The sequence below is a fragment of the Dunckerocampus dactyliophorus genome, chromosome 1, assembly GCF_027744805.1.
Source record: "Dunckerocampus dactyliophorus isolate RoL2022-P2 chromosome 1, RoL_Ddac_1.1, whole genome shotgun sequence".
Classification (NCBI taxonomy): Eukaryota; Metazoa; Chordata; class Actinopteri; order Syngnathiformes; family Syngnathidae; genus Dunckerocampus; species Dunckerocampus dactyliophorus.
In genome coordinates this window covers 50,089,147-50,107,277 of record NC_072819.1, presented here as the reverse complement: position 1 = coordinate 50,107,277, position 18,131 = coordinate 50,089,147, and the positions used below count along the sequence as shown (strand labels likewise).

At 42.0% G+C, this 18,131-nt stretch overlaps 1 protein-coding gene across 1 annotated transcript; it reads left to right on the top strand.

Annotated features, from left to right (window-relative positions):
- Positions 1–284: 284 nt before the first annotated feature.
- cab39l (calcium binding protein 39-like) lies at positions 285–17,284 on the top strand. Its single transcript, XM_054794337.1, has 9 exons — positions 285–512; positions 11,370–11,491; positions 11,576–11,740; positions 11,810–11,928; positions 12,012–12,180; positions 14,636–14,695; positions 14,776–14,841; positions 14,907–15,050; positions 16,526–17,284. Exons 2-9 carry the CDS (start codon positions 11,390–11,392, stop codon positions 16,703–16,705), a joined length of 1,005 nt encoding a protein of 334 aa, XP_054650312.1. The 5' UTR covers positions 285–512; positions 11,370–11,389; the 3' UTR covers positions 16,706–17,284.
- Positions 17,285–18,131: the final 847 nt, after the last annotated feature.

Below are 18,131 nucleotides of genomic sequence, written 5' to 3'. Positions count from 1 at the left end.
AGAACTACCGCGCCTGGAAAGATACTGATAAATCAAGTTAGCAAGCGAAACATAACCGGAAGTGACGCCAGGAATACAGTTAAAACGGACTTTTGTCTGTTTCACTGCGGAAGCGGACGAAAAAAATCCAATTGTGTCCAAACGTATATAGTGTGTAACGGACGAGTCATCAAAGAATATATTTCAACGATATGTTTTCTAAACCACTGGTCTTTCATTCTCCTTTGTATTTGTACACCTATTGATATGAAATACCCGCTTTTACGCCAAACGTTTATACCGGAAGTCGTGTGGCTCGCCTTTGCTAACTCGACAAAAGGCTCGAAATCAACCAGATGGAATTCCGCACTGCCTTCCTAACAGATTGCTCACATTTTAAATTGTTTTGCACTCTTTAGCTGGCTGACCGGCGAACTAACAGCCCTGGCGTGACGGCCGAAGTTAATCAGGGCGGCTGTGAAGCGGGTCAGAAGCGCCGTAGACGTTCAAACACAACAGATTCTTCCTCACTTGTAAGTATCCTCTCTAGGAGATCTGCCCGTGAACGCAACTGGGATGTTTTATTGCCCTTGGTAGTCTTGTGTAACTTCACCGGGTCAGCCCGTTGATATGTTCGTTTAGATGACGTCCCAGTGGACATTTGTAGCCGCTGTTATTGCCGATACGAGGGAGACTGCTGTGATTAGGTTTGGAAATCTGTCAAACAAAAAAGCGACCTGAGCTGTAGGGCGAGAGGGGTGTAGCCTTGTCAAATCAAGCTGTCTGCCGCTTGTGCACGTGCTGTCAACGGCACACGTCGTCACAAGCTCTGATTGTTTTTGGCTATTCTGTCATTACACCCCCCCGCCCCCCAATATTGACACGAGTGCGTGTTTATTTTTGTTTTCCCCCTTTTCCCAGCCCGCTGTTACTTTAGACGTCAGGTGTCAGGCTCGCTAGGAGGATGACAAAAGCAGCTTCCGGTCAGTGTAAAAGTAAAAGTAACGCTTCATTGCGGAAGTAAGAAATGGTCCATCAATTTGTCTGTTTCACAGGCTTTCAAAGTACGTTTAAATGTTGAACAGGTAGGTGGGTTTGGTGCCAGTGGCGTGGCCTCTTCAACAACCTGTCGTAATTTTGATTTGATTTGATTTTAAATCTCTTCTAAAATACAGTAATGTAGAAATAAAGGAGTGATGGGTCATGAGTGAAAAAGCACCAATGCCATGGAAGCATCACCAGGCAATGAGTGTGTTGTGATTGACAAGGTCAGATAGGCATGTCAATGCGTAATAGCGTGTTTATTATTTTAGTACGTAAAATGGAACCCGCATATGTCGACCTACGCATCGAGGCCCAGTTCACTGTGTTTTTTTTGCCAAGAAATGCCAGATTAAGACACCGTTTTTCAAACCAACCATTAGAACGGCCTGCACTAGAACATTACAAAAGATGAGTCGGACCTCGCTGGAAAAAAAAAAGTTTTTAAATTGTTGCTGTATATATAAAAAAGTTATGAATGTGGATGTGTAATAATTTACAATAACTTCAATTGAATTGCAAATGCAGCAACATAAAAATATTCAATTAATTGGATTTAATTTACTATAAAATCGGCGAATAAATTGCATGATAATTATTTTTAATCCATTTAACTTGATAATAAATTATATATGTTATAAAAAAATGTGATGTCACTTGCTGAAAGCGCTATGCACCATTTTAAAAGTTTTCGACTATTTTGGCACTTTTCCCGACCCCCCCGGATCTCGATCTTTGCTGACACCAACGGCTTTAATATCGTCTCGCGTGAGCGTCTTGACAGGGCTCCACGTTACACGCAGGGCAGCTGATAGCAGAGGAGGAGAACAAGATGATGTTGCTCCAACAGAGCAGCATGTGGTCAACTTCCTGCAGTCAGAGGGGGCGGACGCGGACGCCAGCAATGAAAAAATGCGCATGGGTACCTGACAAAACACCAAGAAAGCACGTGACTTAAGAAAGCAGGAATCGCAACATCTAGTCACGTTTAACGGAGGACTAAGTGCTTAGATTGGTAGCTTTATTGTCATTGTACAAGTAACATTGCAAAGAAATTGCCGACCCCCCGGCACTCTTTGTCAAAGGCGTCAGGGACCGGGACAAACGGTAAAGATGACATCATCTGGACTACTAGGAAATTACAGACAGAACTCACAAAGACTTGACCGAGCTTGAAGCCCTCACCGATCCGCAATAACAAATCGATGATGTCAAATTCAACAACAAAACGCAACACGTTTCATTCAGTGATCACCGATTAGGTAACGCATAATTTATACCCAAAAATGACTTTGAAATGGGATGATTTAGTCAAAATGTATCAAATTTTACTGCTCAATTTTTTACATTAACATTTTTTTGGTTTTCCTTAACACAGCGTGAGCTGTCATTTTTAATATATTTCAAAAAACTAGCAAAAACAAATCTCAGAAGTTTGTTTTTGACTGATATGATTATTTTTTTGGGATAACCAGGAAATGTATTAATGTATTAACAGGTTTAAAAAAAGGTATTGTAGTCATTTTTGTCCTTTTCCCCTCGTATTCAAGTTTAGTATCAATAAATTATTAATTGTTCAAATTTTAGATAGATACATTATTCATTGACTAGTTGCAGAACTAGGACTATTGGGGGGAAAAAATCAGAGATTTTGAGAATAAAGTCGTAAATTTACAAGAAAAAAGTCATACATTTACATAAAGTTGTAAATTTACGAGAAAAATGTCGTAATCCATTACAAGAATAAAGTCATACATTTCTGAGATTACAGTCGTAAATTTACATAAAGTCGCAAATTTACGAGAAAAAAGTCGTAATCCATTACGAGAATAAAGTCATACATTTACGAGAATAAAGTCGCAAATTTACATAGTCACAAATTTACGAGAAAAGTCATGATATTCTGAAAATAGTCAAAAATTTTCGAGATTAAAGTCGTAAATTTACATAAAGTCACAAATTTACGAGAAAAAAGTAATATTAATATTATGAAAATAAAGTCGGAAATTTTCGAGAGAATAGTAATACTACGAGAATAAGGGAATAAATTTATGTGAATAACGTCATACATTTCCGAGAATAAAGTCGCAAATTTCCGAGAAAAAAGTCATAATATTCTGAAAATAGTCGTAAATTTTCGAGAAAAAGGCGTAAATTTACATAAAGTCACAAATTTACGAGAAAAAAGTTGTAATGATTTTTTTTTTGCGAGACAATAGTAATACTAGAGAATAAGGTCATAAATTTACACGGATAAAGTTATAAATTTACGACTTTATTCTGTTTTTTCCAGAGAAAAAAGTCATAATAGAGAGTAGTCGTAATATTATGAGAAAAAAGTCATAATATTACAAGAATAAGGTCGTAATATTCTGAAAATAAAGTCGTAAATTTCCATGAAGTCACAAATTTATGAGAAAAAGTCATATTATTATGAGGAAGTCATAAATTTACGAGAATAAAGTCGTATAACGAGAATAAAGTTGTAAATTGACAAGAATAAAGTTGTCAATTTAGGAAAAGTTGTAATATGAGGAGAATAAAGTGTAAAGTGCTAATATGAGGTGTGATGGTGTCGTAGAGCACAGCTCTTCAGGAAGGAAGGAAACTTTCCTCTTGCTTCAGGCCAGCTTTTATTGAGAACGTGGTAAAAAACACAGTTGAGCATTTAGATTAGCCTGGCTAGCCCTTCTCACTTCCGCTTGTGCTTCCTTGCCCCGCCCCCTCCGCAATGCCAAGGCTAACGTCACACAAGTCCCCCCTTTTCACTGCTGTCTAAGGCAATGCCTGGAACATAAAGTTTCCACTTTTGTCTCGCAAATTTATGGCTTTATTCTTTTAATATTACAAATTTCTTCTCGTACATTTACGATTTTAATTCTCGGAAATGTACGACTTTATTCTTGTAAATTTACGACTTTTTCTCTGGTATATTTACGACTTTATAGTCCAAAATGTAGGATTTTTTTTCCGATGTGGCCCTAATACTTTGTCGAACAGATAAAAATAGCCAAAAAATCAAAAATTATTTTATTTTAACTGGTAATATTTTATATATTTTTTGGATAACCAGAAAATGTATTAATTTGTAGATTAAAAAAAGAGAGAGAGAAATGTTTTGGGCTGTATTTTGTGTTTATTCAACAAGACTGGTTTGGTTTTAGCGTGTTTTACACACGTGAAGAAGAAATCTAGGACTGCAACTAAAAATGACCTTAGTCGATTAATCTGAGGTCGTCGTTTGGATCAACGGAGTAATCGGTTATGCACCAGACACAAACAGTCAGTGGTTTGGTGCGCAACATGTCAGAAAGGAGGTAAAAATGTCCATCACGGGTTTCCAAAGCCAAAGCCGACGTGCATGAATATGTTGTTCTGCCTGAAGCACAAAGACGATACATCTGCTTCCATGGACGACCAAGGAAATTCACATTTGAGAGGCTGAAATCAGGTTATTTACATTTGTTTGGCGTGGTCATCTTCATAACTCGTCCTATTACGCGTTCTGTCATCAAAAAATGATGACTTGAATCACAAAATGGTTGTAGATGAATTGGGGAATTGCGTAATCATCAAGGATGACTTGCATCCTTTCATTATTCTGCAAGCAGCCCTTCGGTGTAAAACGCTTGTCCACTCCTGCTGTATCCCACAGTACAACAGTGTGTTGTTTACAGCTACAGTGTGACTAGCGAACGGTCGGGCTTTTGCCACGGATCTGCTGAAGTCTTTCAAGAAAAGCTTGCCTTGTAGGCTGCACTGAGGGCACACAGCTCAACCAGTTCTTGCTGATGTTTTTTCAATGGCCCGCGTTCAGTTATGTGCGTGATTTTGTGCCGCGCTGCGCTAATGTCCGAATCCCCGTCACCCGCACGGGTTTTGGTAAGCCCCAGTGGAGTGTCATCAAACACTGGCCACCATCAGGGCTGTGGAGCTTAAAGCGACAGCACCGGTCTAATGTGAGGTGTCAAGGTTGTTACGTGTGTGGAAGGAGGGCAGCTTGGCCAGCAGATGCAAGCGGAGCGTGGCATGTGGACAAGAGTGAAGCCACGACCTCCAGATGAACTTCAAACAAGGGATTGTCGGGATAGGAAAGTGTGACAGCATGATACCGTAGAAGCCAATCTACCGCAATGTGTCATTTACAGACATATGGGACAACATGGACCCCTTTCAGTTGAACACAGCAGCGGGTGTTGTGAGCGTTTGAGGCCGAGCCCAGTGGTCGTCAGATTAAAAGTCTGTTGCGTAACGTTTGGTCAGGCTTTAGAGAAGACGTGAGGCCAAAGACGGGTCTTGGTAGAAGTCCACTGTGGAGGATTTATTGCATTCTGTTGACAAGGTGGCTGGCAGTAGTCATAATCATACGTGGACTACTTTGACCCCCCCTCCCCCCCGAAAAGCAAAAAGACGTTCTTTTTTTTGGGTGGCAATCCTGAACACAAACAGAATTTTTGGAAAATTAGCTTGTGGAAAAAGTTCTAATGTTACAAGAATAAAGTCAACGTATTAAGAGAAAAAAGTCGTAGTTGAAGAATCAAATGATGAAAGTACACTGGTTCCTCGATTTTTGTGATCAGTTTGTTCCAAAAAGTCAAATGAAAACCAGATCGTATGAAAACCGAGGCAATTTTTCCCATGGGAAATAATGTCAATCCAAAGAATCCGCTCCAGACACCCCAAAATATTAACAAAAAATACATTTTGTAGAATTAGTGGTTTTACATGCACAAAACAATGCAAAATAACGACAAACTAGAAAAGCACTTGGAGAGCGCAGACCTCCACCAAGCGCCATAGTTCCCCCCCATATTGTGATGGACACCATAAATATTAGTCCTACATTTTATCTCCATATTTAGATAACTAATGTTAGCACGCTAACAATGATAATATGCTAACGTTAGCATGCTAACATGTAGCATAATAGTGCTGAGTGGTTGTATAATTTTCTAGCTATGAAAATGGATAATAATGCTACTATGCTAATGTTAGCATGCTAACACCTAACATGATGCAATGTACCGGGAAGGCTAAATGTCCTGAATGAGTTGAGAATTTTGACTTTGGAGCAGTCTGAAGAGGTTGAGAAATGTGGAAGTAGCTGGAACTCTTTAGATCAAAGGCATTTTGCATTTGGAAAAATGGGAATGTCAAGACAATTTTGAATTCTTGGTATGTGGAAAATGGCACGACTGTCCTTAATTAGTTAGTTGATTGCTTTGATGTCGGAATGTTCTGAATCAGTTCAGAAATGTTGAAGTAGCTAAAATTCTTTAGAGCAAAGGCATTTTGCGTTCGGGAAGCAAAAATGTGGGAATTTTTGTGCTGTGGCTAATAGCATGAATGTCCAGACTTTGTTGAATGGGTTGATGTTGGGATGAGGTGAATCGGTTGGGAAATGTGGACATGGTAGTAGGAGGTAATAGCAGTGTTACGGAAAAGCGTGAATTTTGGGAAAATTTAGATTAGATTTTTTTTTTCAGTGTAAATATAGGTAGCCTGAATGTCCTGAATGTGGAATGGAATCGGTTCTTTCATATCCCATTTCCGACAATTCCTGAACATTTCATCCAAACCCATTGCGAACTTTTCAAGTTACTTTGAACACAAACAAACAGATAAACGGCGGCAAAAACACAACCCCTGCGCTGCTGCGCTTTGCGGAAGACATCACGAGACTAAATCATGTTTTTTGAAAGAATGGCCGTTGAACGTCACAGCTGTCATCACTTTGAACTCATACCCGCACTTCTGATCAACGTGCCCCGATGCGTTCGGCAGGTCGCTCTCTCTCTCTCTCTCTCTCTCTCTCTCTCTCAAGCAGCTGTCTTCCATTTACATTTACGTGGCATATTTGACATTCACGTGTTAAGTTACGCCGTTGTTTTCGTCATATTCCAGCTTTCTTGTCTTGTTTTGTGGCCCTGATCCTGCTGATGAGGGCTGAGCAAGGTGATTTAACCTGCATGCATGTGGGAGTAAGCATTTGTTTTAGTTTGCCTGTGATCTGTAACCGCCACTAAACCTGACACAGCATGAAAATATTGGCATCGTATTCTCAGTGCGGCTCTGTCCCATGGCAGGTATCGACTGGGCTGCGAGACGTGTGCACAAATAGCTGGAGTTTATGGCGAAATAATCATTAACTCACCCCCACTTCCCTTTTTTGCAATGGAAAAGCGGAATAAGAATACACAAAGGCTCCCTTTTTCATACATTTTACTCGTGCGATGCCGCTTGCTTTTGTTTGTTAAACAGAACACTTAACAGCCACGCACGTCTCACCAAACCTTGTGTCTCACTGCCCCCTTGTGGCTAAACATAACAGCAGTGTTGTACACCGTCATATTTTGATTTGCTGTAAGCCCTCGCTACGTCGCAGTTCGAACAAAGATCCCTCGCTACGTTGCGTTTTTTTTCAAATATGAAATAATAAATTGCTGTGTTGCATTTGTTGCAAAGTAGTGACGAGGAAGAAGGGCAATACGACCAACTTGTATGCACACCTGAAACGGAGTTAAATTAAAGTTTGTAACGTTTGATACCATGTAGTCTTCTTATCATGCCATGTAATTAATGAAACAAAAGTCTCAAAAAATGTTGTCAATAACATCGATTAGGGATGACCCGATCCAATGCTTAGGATCGGGATCGGCTCCCGGTCCGCTTTATTTTGAAGATGGGATAGTATCAGCTTCCGCCACGAGATCGGGTCGATCGGGTTGCCGTATCACGTTCGTAACTGTGGGCCACACTCCAACACGGTAGGTGCGGTAATGCGCCCCAAAGCTGGTCGCCACTTGACTCCCGCCTCCCGCAAGAAGAAGAAATCGCAACACCACCATGCAGACATGTCCGCGGTTTCCCATGGTGAAGTTAGTTTCGTGTTGGATATTCGGCTCCGTAGCTACAGTGCTAGTTCCCCCTCACTGTGCTGGACTGCTGTGTCACGGTGCGGGGAGCTCACATGGGAAGTGCTGCTGTAACCGCTGGTCGTTTATACTAGGGACCATCAATAAATTACTATTGCGTTGGAAGTGAGTTTGTCAAAAAAAAATGTCATATATTCTAAATCACACCATAAATTGATCTATAACCACGTCAAATTATTAGTCCTACCCTAAAAAGTATTTTGCACACCCATTTATTTCCAATTTTGTATTTTTTGGATGGACTTTTATTGGATCTTTTATTGGAGATAGGGACCTGACTCACAGAGGTTTGTTACAAAGCCAAACAATATTGTTTGATATTATTGTTAATTATTGTTAATATATTCATGATTCACAATAACTTGTAGGACTATTATCGACTAGCAACATTTTTATCGTGACAGGCCTAATGAAAAGTATCGATATGTTGATTTGCGAATCGATTCTACAGCATGAACAGCGTGTATCGGAAATATCAATATTTCAGTATCACGCCGCACATGACTAGCAGTGACCCTCTGTAGGCTGTGCATTAGCATTGCTGGTGTAAACAAAGAATAATAGGAGTGTAAAGGTGACTATAGGAGTGTTATTTCATGTCTACAGGGCTCTAAAAATGTTTAAAAACGTATTTAGAAAGTCATAAACAGGTTTTTTTAATGCTCTGTGAAAATATTTGTATTAATATTGAATCCTACTTGGTGGAAATTCACTTATCACGGTCAGGTCTAGAGCCGATTAACCGCCATAAACGAGAGACGACGTTCTCCTCCAATTTTGGATCAACATTTGCAATAAAAGTGACTGTTGTAAAATTCAACTCCAGAACCACCCCCTTCTCTCTTCAATTGCCATTGTTCACTTATGACACAATCCGAGTTTAAGCCAAAAATATGCCTCACACGCTCATTTAAAGCCATTAAAAGCTTAAAATTTGTCAGTGATGTCAAATGATAGATGAACAGATGGAATCCGAGCCATAGCCCAGAACTACGGTGCGTTCAAGGACGGCCAAACAAAGTGTAGAATCACTGCGCTGCACAAAAAAACCATCAGTGACGCATAAATCTGTAAAAACCGCTGTGTTTGTGCGTGTTTATACAGTACTGCTGCTGTGGGGTGAATGGGATGTGTGTTCTGTGGAAAAAAATGGCCAATTTTGAAGAAAAAAAAATGGACCTGAAATCTAGGGATTTGCGGGGGGTTGTGAATGCTGGACCTCGAATGTGCGAGGATCCATCCATCCATTTTCTATGCCGCTGGAACTCAGTGAGGTCGTGGAGGTATGCTGGAGCCTATCCCAGCTGACTTCAGGCGAGAGGTGGGGTACACCCTGGACTGGTCGCCAGCCAATGGCAGGACACATATAGACAATCATTCACACTCACATTCACACCTATGGGCAAATTAGAGTCATGTGGGGATCCACTGTATGTAATACACACATCCGTCGCACACTGGGTCCAAACTGTCCCCTACACCAGTACATGCGGAACTCCTGTTATTTGTCCATCTCTACCTGAGGCCACTCTCGCCCGCAAGTAACCTGCACCTCCTTTTCTCCCTTACTAAAAAAAAGCCTGCGCTCGTATCTTGACCAGAGTCTGACACGTTGAGACGAGAATGTGACTCTGCAAGCCCGGCTGGCTCTTGCATAATGACCTCCTCCACGAAGGCAGCAAGTGTCGTCATCAGTGCTGCTCCTTGCTCAGATGGCGCTGCAATGTGCCTCTCAGGTGCCAAAGGAAGGCGTATAGAGGGCTGCGTTAGCTTTGGCGTATATCGTGCGGTATGCTTATATCTTATATCGCCCATATCATGTGATGCCTGTCGTCTGAAAAGTGTTTGAATTTTGGTCAACTCTTCTGTTATTACGGAACACTATTTTGTAGACGTGTCCTAAAATAATCATTTTGATTATATGTTCATATAAATGCCCTGTGATTGGCTGGCGACCAGTCCAGGGTGTACCCTGCCTGCCACCCGAAGTCAGCTGGGATAGGCTCCAGCATGCCCCCGCGACCCTAATGAGGATGAAGCGGTATAGAAAATGGATGGATGGATGGATGTTCATATAAATACCGTATTTTCCCTGCTACAAGTTGCTCTGGAGTTGTAAGTTGCAGCAGCCAAAAATGCAACATGAAGAAGGAAAAGAAACACATGTAAGTGGTATTTATGATCGAGCTATCAAACCTTTTTGTTTTTTTAGGAGTGTGAGGGTGCCGCTCCAAACCACATTCAATTCACAAGAGGGAAAGAAGAAGAAGGAGGTGGAAATGTTTACACCAACAGGGAGACAAACTAAAGCGACAGTGGCTAAAATTAGTCACATTTTTTTGCCGTATTTTAACACCAAAACTTCATTTTTGGATTCACAAATGAATTAACATCAGCTGTGTGTATTTATTTAGCTACAATAGTGTTCGAATTAAACAACACTGCTGTCTAAAATACATTTCCCAATCCACATAGGTATCATAATTATAGTTGCACATTACTTACAGACACATCATCACCAAGGCAGACGTGTATTAGAAATTGTTCCATAACAAAGTGTCCTGTAAGCTCTGTATGGACCTCACCTGGTCTCACAACACCCAACAAATTCTGAAGAAGTCCCAAAGGAGACTGTACTTCCTGAGAAGACTGAGGAAATTTGGCATGTCCACCACAATCCTGAGTTGCTTCTACAGATGCACTATCGAAAGTGTCCTTACCGCCTCCATCACTGTTTGGTACGGTAACTGTACAACACGTGATAGGAAGGCACTCCAGCGGGTGATCAAGACCTCACAGAACATTGTTGGGGCAGCCCTCCCCTCACTGCAAGACATTTATAAAACTAGAGTCCTACGAAGAACACACAACCTCATCAAGGACAGCACACATCCACAACACTCATTATTCACACTCCTACCGTCAGGCAGACGCTACAGGAGTTTGAAGTCCAGGACCACAAGGCTGGCAAACAGCTTTTACCCACAGGCCATCAGGCTTCTCAACGAAGCACTCACACACACCGCACGCAACACACGCTCACACTCATAGCACTTTTATTTATATTATTTATCTGTATTAATGTCTCTTCTGTTGTTGTTGCTTAATTTATTATATTATATTGTATTAATGTTTCTTATGTTCTTATTCTTTCTTGTGTTTTCTTTCTTTTCTTGGGAGAATGAACAGAATAAGAATTTCATTGCATAGTATAACTGCTGTTTTACTATGCATATGACAATAAAACTCTTGAATCTTGAATCTAATCATTGTTTGTGTGCCTAATGCGTCACAAGCTCAATGCAATGAATTATTGCGGCCTCTAGGTGTCGCCACAAAAGCAACCGCCACCCTGCTTTAGCGTTGAAGGAAGCACAAGATAAGAAATATATGTCTCGTATGTGCACTTCCCAGGACCTGAGTGTGTGTCCATCATGCCCCTGTTTGGTAAATCCCACAAGACTCCGGTGGAGATTGTCAAGACTCTCAAGGAGAACTTGGCTGTGCTGGTTAAGCAGGACAAAAAGACAGACAAGGTAGATGGATGCCATCTGTGAAACGGCACATGACCCCTGTCAAGACTGTTCAGTCTGGCTCCAACCTCCTTGTTTGTCCTGCAGGCATCTGAGGAGGTGTCCAAGTGTCTGGTGTCCATGAAGGAGATTCTATACGGGAGCAACGATAAGGAGCCGCACACAGAGACGGTGGCCCAGTTGGCCCAAGAGCTCTACAACAGCGGCCTGCTGATCACACTAGTGGAGCACCTGCAGGTCATCGACTTTGAGGTGAGCCAGTGACGTGTCATCACATCGATGCTAGCTTCAAGGTCTGCTTTGCTGCACGTATGCTTTCAGGGCAAGAAGGACGTGTGTCAGATCTTTAACAACATCTTGAGGAGGCAGATTGGAACCAGGTGTCCCACTGTGGAATACTTCTGCTCACATCAAGAGGTTCTCTTTATCCTGTTGAAAGGGTAAGTCTTACCTCGCACACACAGGCACACACACGCACAGGCCAGACCTGCTTCAGTGACTCAGACCCACATTGGCTTTGAAGGTACGAGGCACCACAGGTGGCGCTCAACTGTGGGATCATGCTGAGGGAGTGCATCCGCCACGAGCCGCTGGCCAAGGTGGTTCTTTATTCAGATGATTTCCACAGATTCTTCAGCTACGTGGAGATGTCCACCTTTGATATCGCCTCCGACGCCTTCGCCACCTTTAAGGTACCTCAAATCATCCATTTCATTCGGCATTTCTATGTAGTTTGCACTGTTCTCTGCATGGAAAAGTAGATGTAATGAATTAATCGTGATTAATCACCATTTGTCATGATGCGTGAAATAAGCCTATTTTTGTTTTTTTTATTAACAGAAAGATCAATGACATAACACAATTATGTATATTGGTATGTATCAATTATATTTTGTTAAATTACATGAAATGTATTCAATTAAACTCAAGCAAAAAGATAGCACACATGTAGGAAAATGTCCTCACGCTAGTCTCTTTAATAGTAGCAGAACATTTGAATCACACTTTGACCGCCTTTATTATTGAGCCATAAAGCGTTCAAGGACACCACCTAACGTACACTAAGTTGAATCGACATGTTTTGAGTGTGGATGTATTTTCTGGGATTTCTGGGCGTACTGAAGTGCAGCAAATTGTACTTCCACATTAAAAAGAGTTACAAAGTGAGTGATAAGGATATCCACTTACTGTTTTCCTAGACTTAGACGTTATTGATCCACAAGGTTACAGTAGCTCATTTGCAGAAGAAAAAGAAAAAGACACAATATGAATAAAATATCGAAATAAAAAGAATAGAAGATTAACACAATTTCCAAATAGTGTGTACGAATATAAATACAAGTCAATTTGCACTTTATGCAAGAGAGGGCAGACAGTACAGCGAAATAATGTTGTGAATTATCTTTTGCAGACAGGTGAGGTATTGTAGAGCTGGATGGCGTGTGGAATGAATGAAATCATGTAGCTTTCACTGTGGGAACGGAACTGGAGGAGTCTGTTGGAGAATGAGCTCCACTGTGGAGTGGGTGGGTGGGTGGGGTGTCCATGATGGAGAGCAGTTTGTCCAGTGTCCTCCTGTCTCTCACTGTTTACAAACGCCTCCAACTGAGTGCCGATAACTTGTTCGGCTTTCCGGATCAGTTTGGCCACCCGGCTTATGTCAATGGCAGTTCATGTGGACTCCCAAGTACTTGTAGTGGTCCACTACTGCCACCTCCCGGCCCTGAATGGTGATGGACTGAAGTCAATCACTAGCTTCCTTTTATTTTTCTGTAAATTTAGACGACACATACACGCATAATAAAGACGTTGTTGTGATATTCGTTATGCCAGTGAACACAACTCGCTGTGGTGTCGTGACAATGACAAAGTGTCATTCCTAGGAGGACGCACTGTGCACCTGTCTAACGCGGCCAGCGGCCACCCATTTTGAATCCCTTGATCAATATCTGACCGCATATAGCGGCCAAAATGCCGACTCAAGCAGAAGCTTCATGCACGAAAAAGTTTAGTTTTTTTAAGCAATGAAGCTGTCGTGTGTAGACTTTAATTACTGAGTCTTAGTTCGACATAAAAAAGCCGTCTTCTTACTTTGCAATGCCGCCCTGAAAAGATTCAATGACGGCCAAAACGGTAATCTTCCCACTTTGCAATGCCGTGAATAGATTCTAAAATAGCCAAAACACCTGAATAAAACATCTAAAATATCACTTAATTGCCGACTAATTAGAGATTAGAAGGCCATTGAATAAGAAAGGAGCGATGGTATTGTTAGTTTACGACGATCTTCGCACCTCTGCCGCACTCAATTGTTCACGCACACACCCATTCATGACTGCTTCACGCGTATCCTGTACATATATCCTCGGGCTCGTTCACTCAAATTTGTATTTCTTGCTTTTAAAATCGAGTTTTAAAAAAATCAAAGATGGAAATTTGTGACGTTCTGCAGGACAGGAGCGAGCGTCCCCTGTCCTGCGCTCCTATTTGGCGGGCTGTGCCTTCTCCGGGGAGGAAGAGGCAGCCGCTTCATGCCTGGTGGCCGCGGAGCTGCGGTCAATAACAATTTGTGGCGGATAAAAGGCCAGCGCCGTCGAATGTCATTGTTGTTATTGATATTACTAGTTTCCTCACCGGAGCTGTTACCTAGATTTACCTACCTGTTGATGTGTCAACAGAGCGTTTTCCCCTATGTCTCTTGGTTTTGCTCCAGTCTTTTTATGAATACATGTTAATATGTGTGTGCACAAATTCAAAATGGCCGCCAACCTGTCTATAGCGGCCACTTTTGCCGTTTCCCTTCAGTGGCCGCTGTAGACAGGTTTGACTGTACGTATAAGATGTTGGAATTGCGCTCAGGTCAGAAGAAAGTTCAAAAAGATGGTCAGACTGTGTGGGGACGCTACTGTAGCTCCGTCTGTCGTCATAACAGAGAAGTGGCCTGACGTGATGTGCGTGCGTTAATGACGTGAAAAATGTAAACGTAATTAATGAAATAAATTAGCTGCCGTCATTAACGCACTATTTTTAACAGCCCTAATTTTTTGTTAATATTTTTGGGTGTCTGGAACGGATGAATTGGATTTATATTTTCCCCCCCCGTGGGATAAATTTCATCATTTTTCACCAGGTTGCTTTTCCTTGCAGGATCTCCTGACGAGGCACAAAGTGCTCGTAGCGGAGTATCTGGAACAAAACTACGATGCGGTGAGTGATTGTGGACCGGCCCGGTGCCGCAGCAAATGCAAACGGCATGCCGTGTGTTGAGCGGTGATGTGTCGCCGCAGGTATTTGCAAACTACGAGAAGCTGCTGCACTCTGAGAACTACGTCACCAAGAGGCAGTCGCTCAAGGTTTGTACACACACGAGTCGGCGCGCGGCCCAGTTGGTCATGTGACACGCAAGCCTCTCCCGCAGCTTTTGGGCGAGCTGTTGCTGGACCGACACAACTTCACCGTGATGACGCGCTACATCAGCAAGCCGGAGAATCTCAAGATGATGATGAACCTGCTTAGAGACAAAAGTCCCAACATCCAGTTTGAGGCCTTCCACGTCTTCAAGGTAGGTACAGATGCCACGACTTGAACAACATTCATTTGTAACAAGCATACATGAAAAATAAGTTATCAACAGTCTGGCCCGTTTATGTCGACAACCCCCAACCGACTCGTGAAGTTCCGGTCCTCCATGTCCTCCTTTTGACACCATCAAAATTTGACACCCAAAGGGGTCATTTCTATGAAAAACGAGTCGAAGTCTTGGAGTACATTCCTTCCTCGCCACTTCGCAGTTCGAACATTACTCCCTCATTCTATTGCGCCTTTTCAAAAATTAATGAATTAATAAAAGATAGCTGTCTTGTGGTTGATTATGCCCTATTATTAGTCAAATGTAGTGTTATACACTGGTCACTAGGTGTCAGTAATGTCATATTGATGAGATATGACCTTACATTAGATTACATTACCTTAACTCGCACTGCATGGAGTCAGCCATGGATGCAGAGTGAAGTAAAGTTCTCGTTTTTGGCTTCTTCCTCTGTCCTTACTTTCCCCACACAGTTTCAAACCCTTTTAGAATAAACGACCGTCTCCTGTGTCCCTGCAGAGTGTGTAGACATGAAGTAACACCCCTATGGTCACCTTTATACTCATATTACCCAATGTAGTACACATAGTAAGACAAAGTAATACATATAAGACATAGAAAACCTTTTTACAACCTTCTAAATACGCTTTTTAACATTATTAGAGCCCTCTAGACATGAAATAACACCACTATGGTAACCTTTACACTCCTGTTACTCCTATCCAGTAGCCTGCACATAAGACTTTGGCAATTTGGTGTAAACAAATATAGCAGTAGTGCAGCAGTGTCCATTATTTTACAGATGTACGTGTATGTATGCCAGAAGCACGTCATAGTGGCTGCCGTGTATATCAATCAAGTGACAAACATCATACTGATGATGGATGATGCCATGCTATCGACCTACATTACATTCGAGACACTACAACAAGGAACTTTCCCAAAGCTAACGTGCGAGTTATTATGTGTTATTATTGCTTATCATGTCTACGATATTAGGTGATATGAGTATAAAGGTGACTATAGGGGTGTTCCTTCATGTGTACAGGGCTCTAATAAAGGTAAAAACCGTATCTAGAAACTCGTAAACAGGTTTTCTATGCTCTTAACTACAAAAATATTCCATTTATTGATATTGAATTCTACTTAGCTGAAATTCACTTATCACGGTCGGGTCTGGAACCAATCAACCGCCATTAACGAAGGGCAACTGGTTTGTTAATTTCGTTATCTCCGACTTGTGGTTATGGCAGAATCAATAAAAACAAAGCAACAAGAGTGGGAGGGGCAACAGGTAAGGAACAGTGTCTTGAACACCCCTTTTGTAATAAAAGCCAAAGAAAAAGACGCCTGAGTTGCTCACAAAGCGGAGGTCATGCGACGATGTCCTGCGCTGTCTGCTGTTCCTTTTTAACATTTTCCTTCCTTTTATCCATCCCTGCGCTCAGGTGTTTGTCGCCAACCCCAGCAAGACGCAGCCCATCGTCGACATCCTCCTCAAGAACCAGACCAAACTGATCGACTTCCTGAGCAACTTCCAGAAGGACCGCACGGACGACGAGCAGTTCAACGACGAGAAGACCTACCTAATCAAACAGATCAGGGATCTCAAGAAACCGGCCTCCTAGAGCCCAATTCTTTATCAGTAGGAACATGTAGAAACAAAAACAAACACATTAACTATTTAAACAAAATCAAGATATTTGTATTTGCTCTTTTGCGCCACTAAAATGTGTGCAAGAATAGTTCTCAATCACGTTTCTTTTGTATTTCATATTTTTTGGTCATTAGCATGTAGCAGTAACGCAGCGGTTAAAAATACATTCTCTTTATTTTCAATCACGTTGATGAAATTCTGTAACTGCGTACTTGATGGAAATAAGTATGCGGTTGCTTCGGTGACCCCAAAACCCAACATTACTTGCGACAGGTGTAAGATAGAAGAACTGTTTACAGCTTGACGCCATCTCACTAAACGTACACCAAATGTTGCCAACAAGAACGTGATTGACTCTTAATTTGTAAATGAAGAGCCTTTAACTGGGCTACAGCGGACATTTAACGGTTTGATCTTTCTTCTTGCGGCGCGCCTCTTAGCACTTTCTGTATTTTAAATGGATGCGTCTGTGTAGGCTCTCAGTCGTACAGGAGTTGTCCAACGAGGGAAAGGCTTCTTGAGACGTCATCTGTACTTCTGTGAAGAAGGTGTCGGACGTTTTGCTCCTCATCCGAAGAACTTCGTCAGCGAACTAATAAGTGCTGGTAGCCTAGGCCTTAAATACAGTAAGAGTGGGCGGAATTGGTGTGCCAACACCCTCCTCCTATTGGTTCCTTACACTAAGCCTGGGCGGAGTTGTGGTCTAATCCTCTCCTGCTATTAGCACCTCCGATAAAAGGGAAGTGTAGCTCCCTGAGTTGGGTATGAACGACTCTGATACTGGCTCGTTAGCATCTATTGTTCTGGCTCGGCCCTGGCTCCACCTCACAGAAGCAAAAAGGAGAGGAGTGGTAGTCCCTTATGTAGCGGGGGTCTCCGAAAAACTCCAGAGGATCTTATGGCAACACAAAATTCCTACCTATTTCAAACCAGTAAATACCCTGAGACAAAAATGAGTGCATCCTAAAGACAAGGCTCCAAACCAAAAACAGAGCAATGTGGTCTATTCCATCCACTGTAAAGATGAGGAATGCAAAGAGCACTACATTGGGGAAACTAAGCAAATACTCCAAAAAAGGCTTTATCAACATCGCAGGGACAATTCTAGTGGTCCTCAATCAGCAGTACATCTACACCTTAAAGCAACCAATCACTCTTTTCAGGACAGCGAGGTAAAGATTTTGGCCAAAGAAAACAGATGGTTTGAAAGAGGAGTAAAGGAAGCTATTTTTGTCAAACAACAGAACCCATCATTGAATCGGAATGGTGGTTTGAGGTTTAATTTGGACCCTGTGTTCAGCAGGTTACTGAGACCAAAACCCACAGCTCTTAGTCTTGCAAATGAGGTGGAGCCAGGGCCGAGCCAGAACAATAGATGCTAACGAGCCAGTATCAGA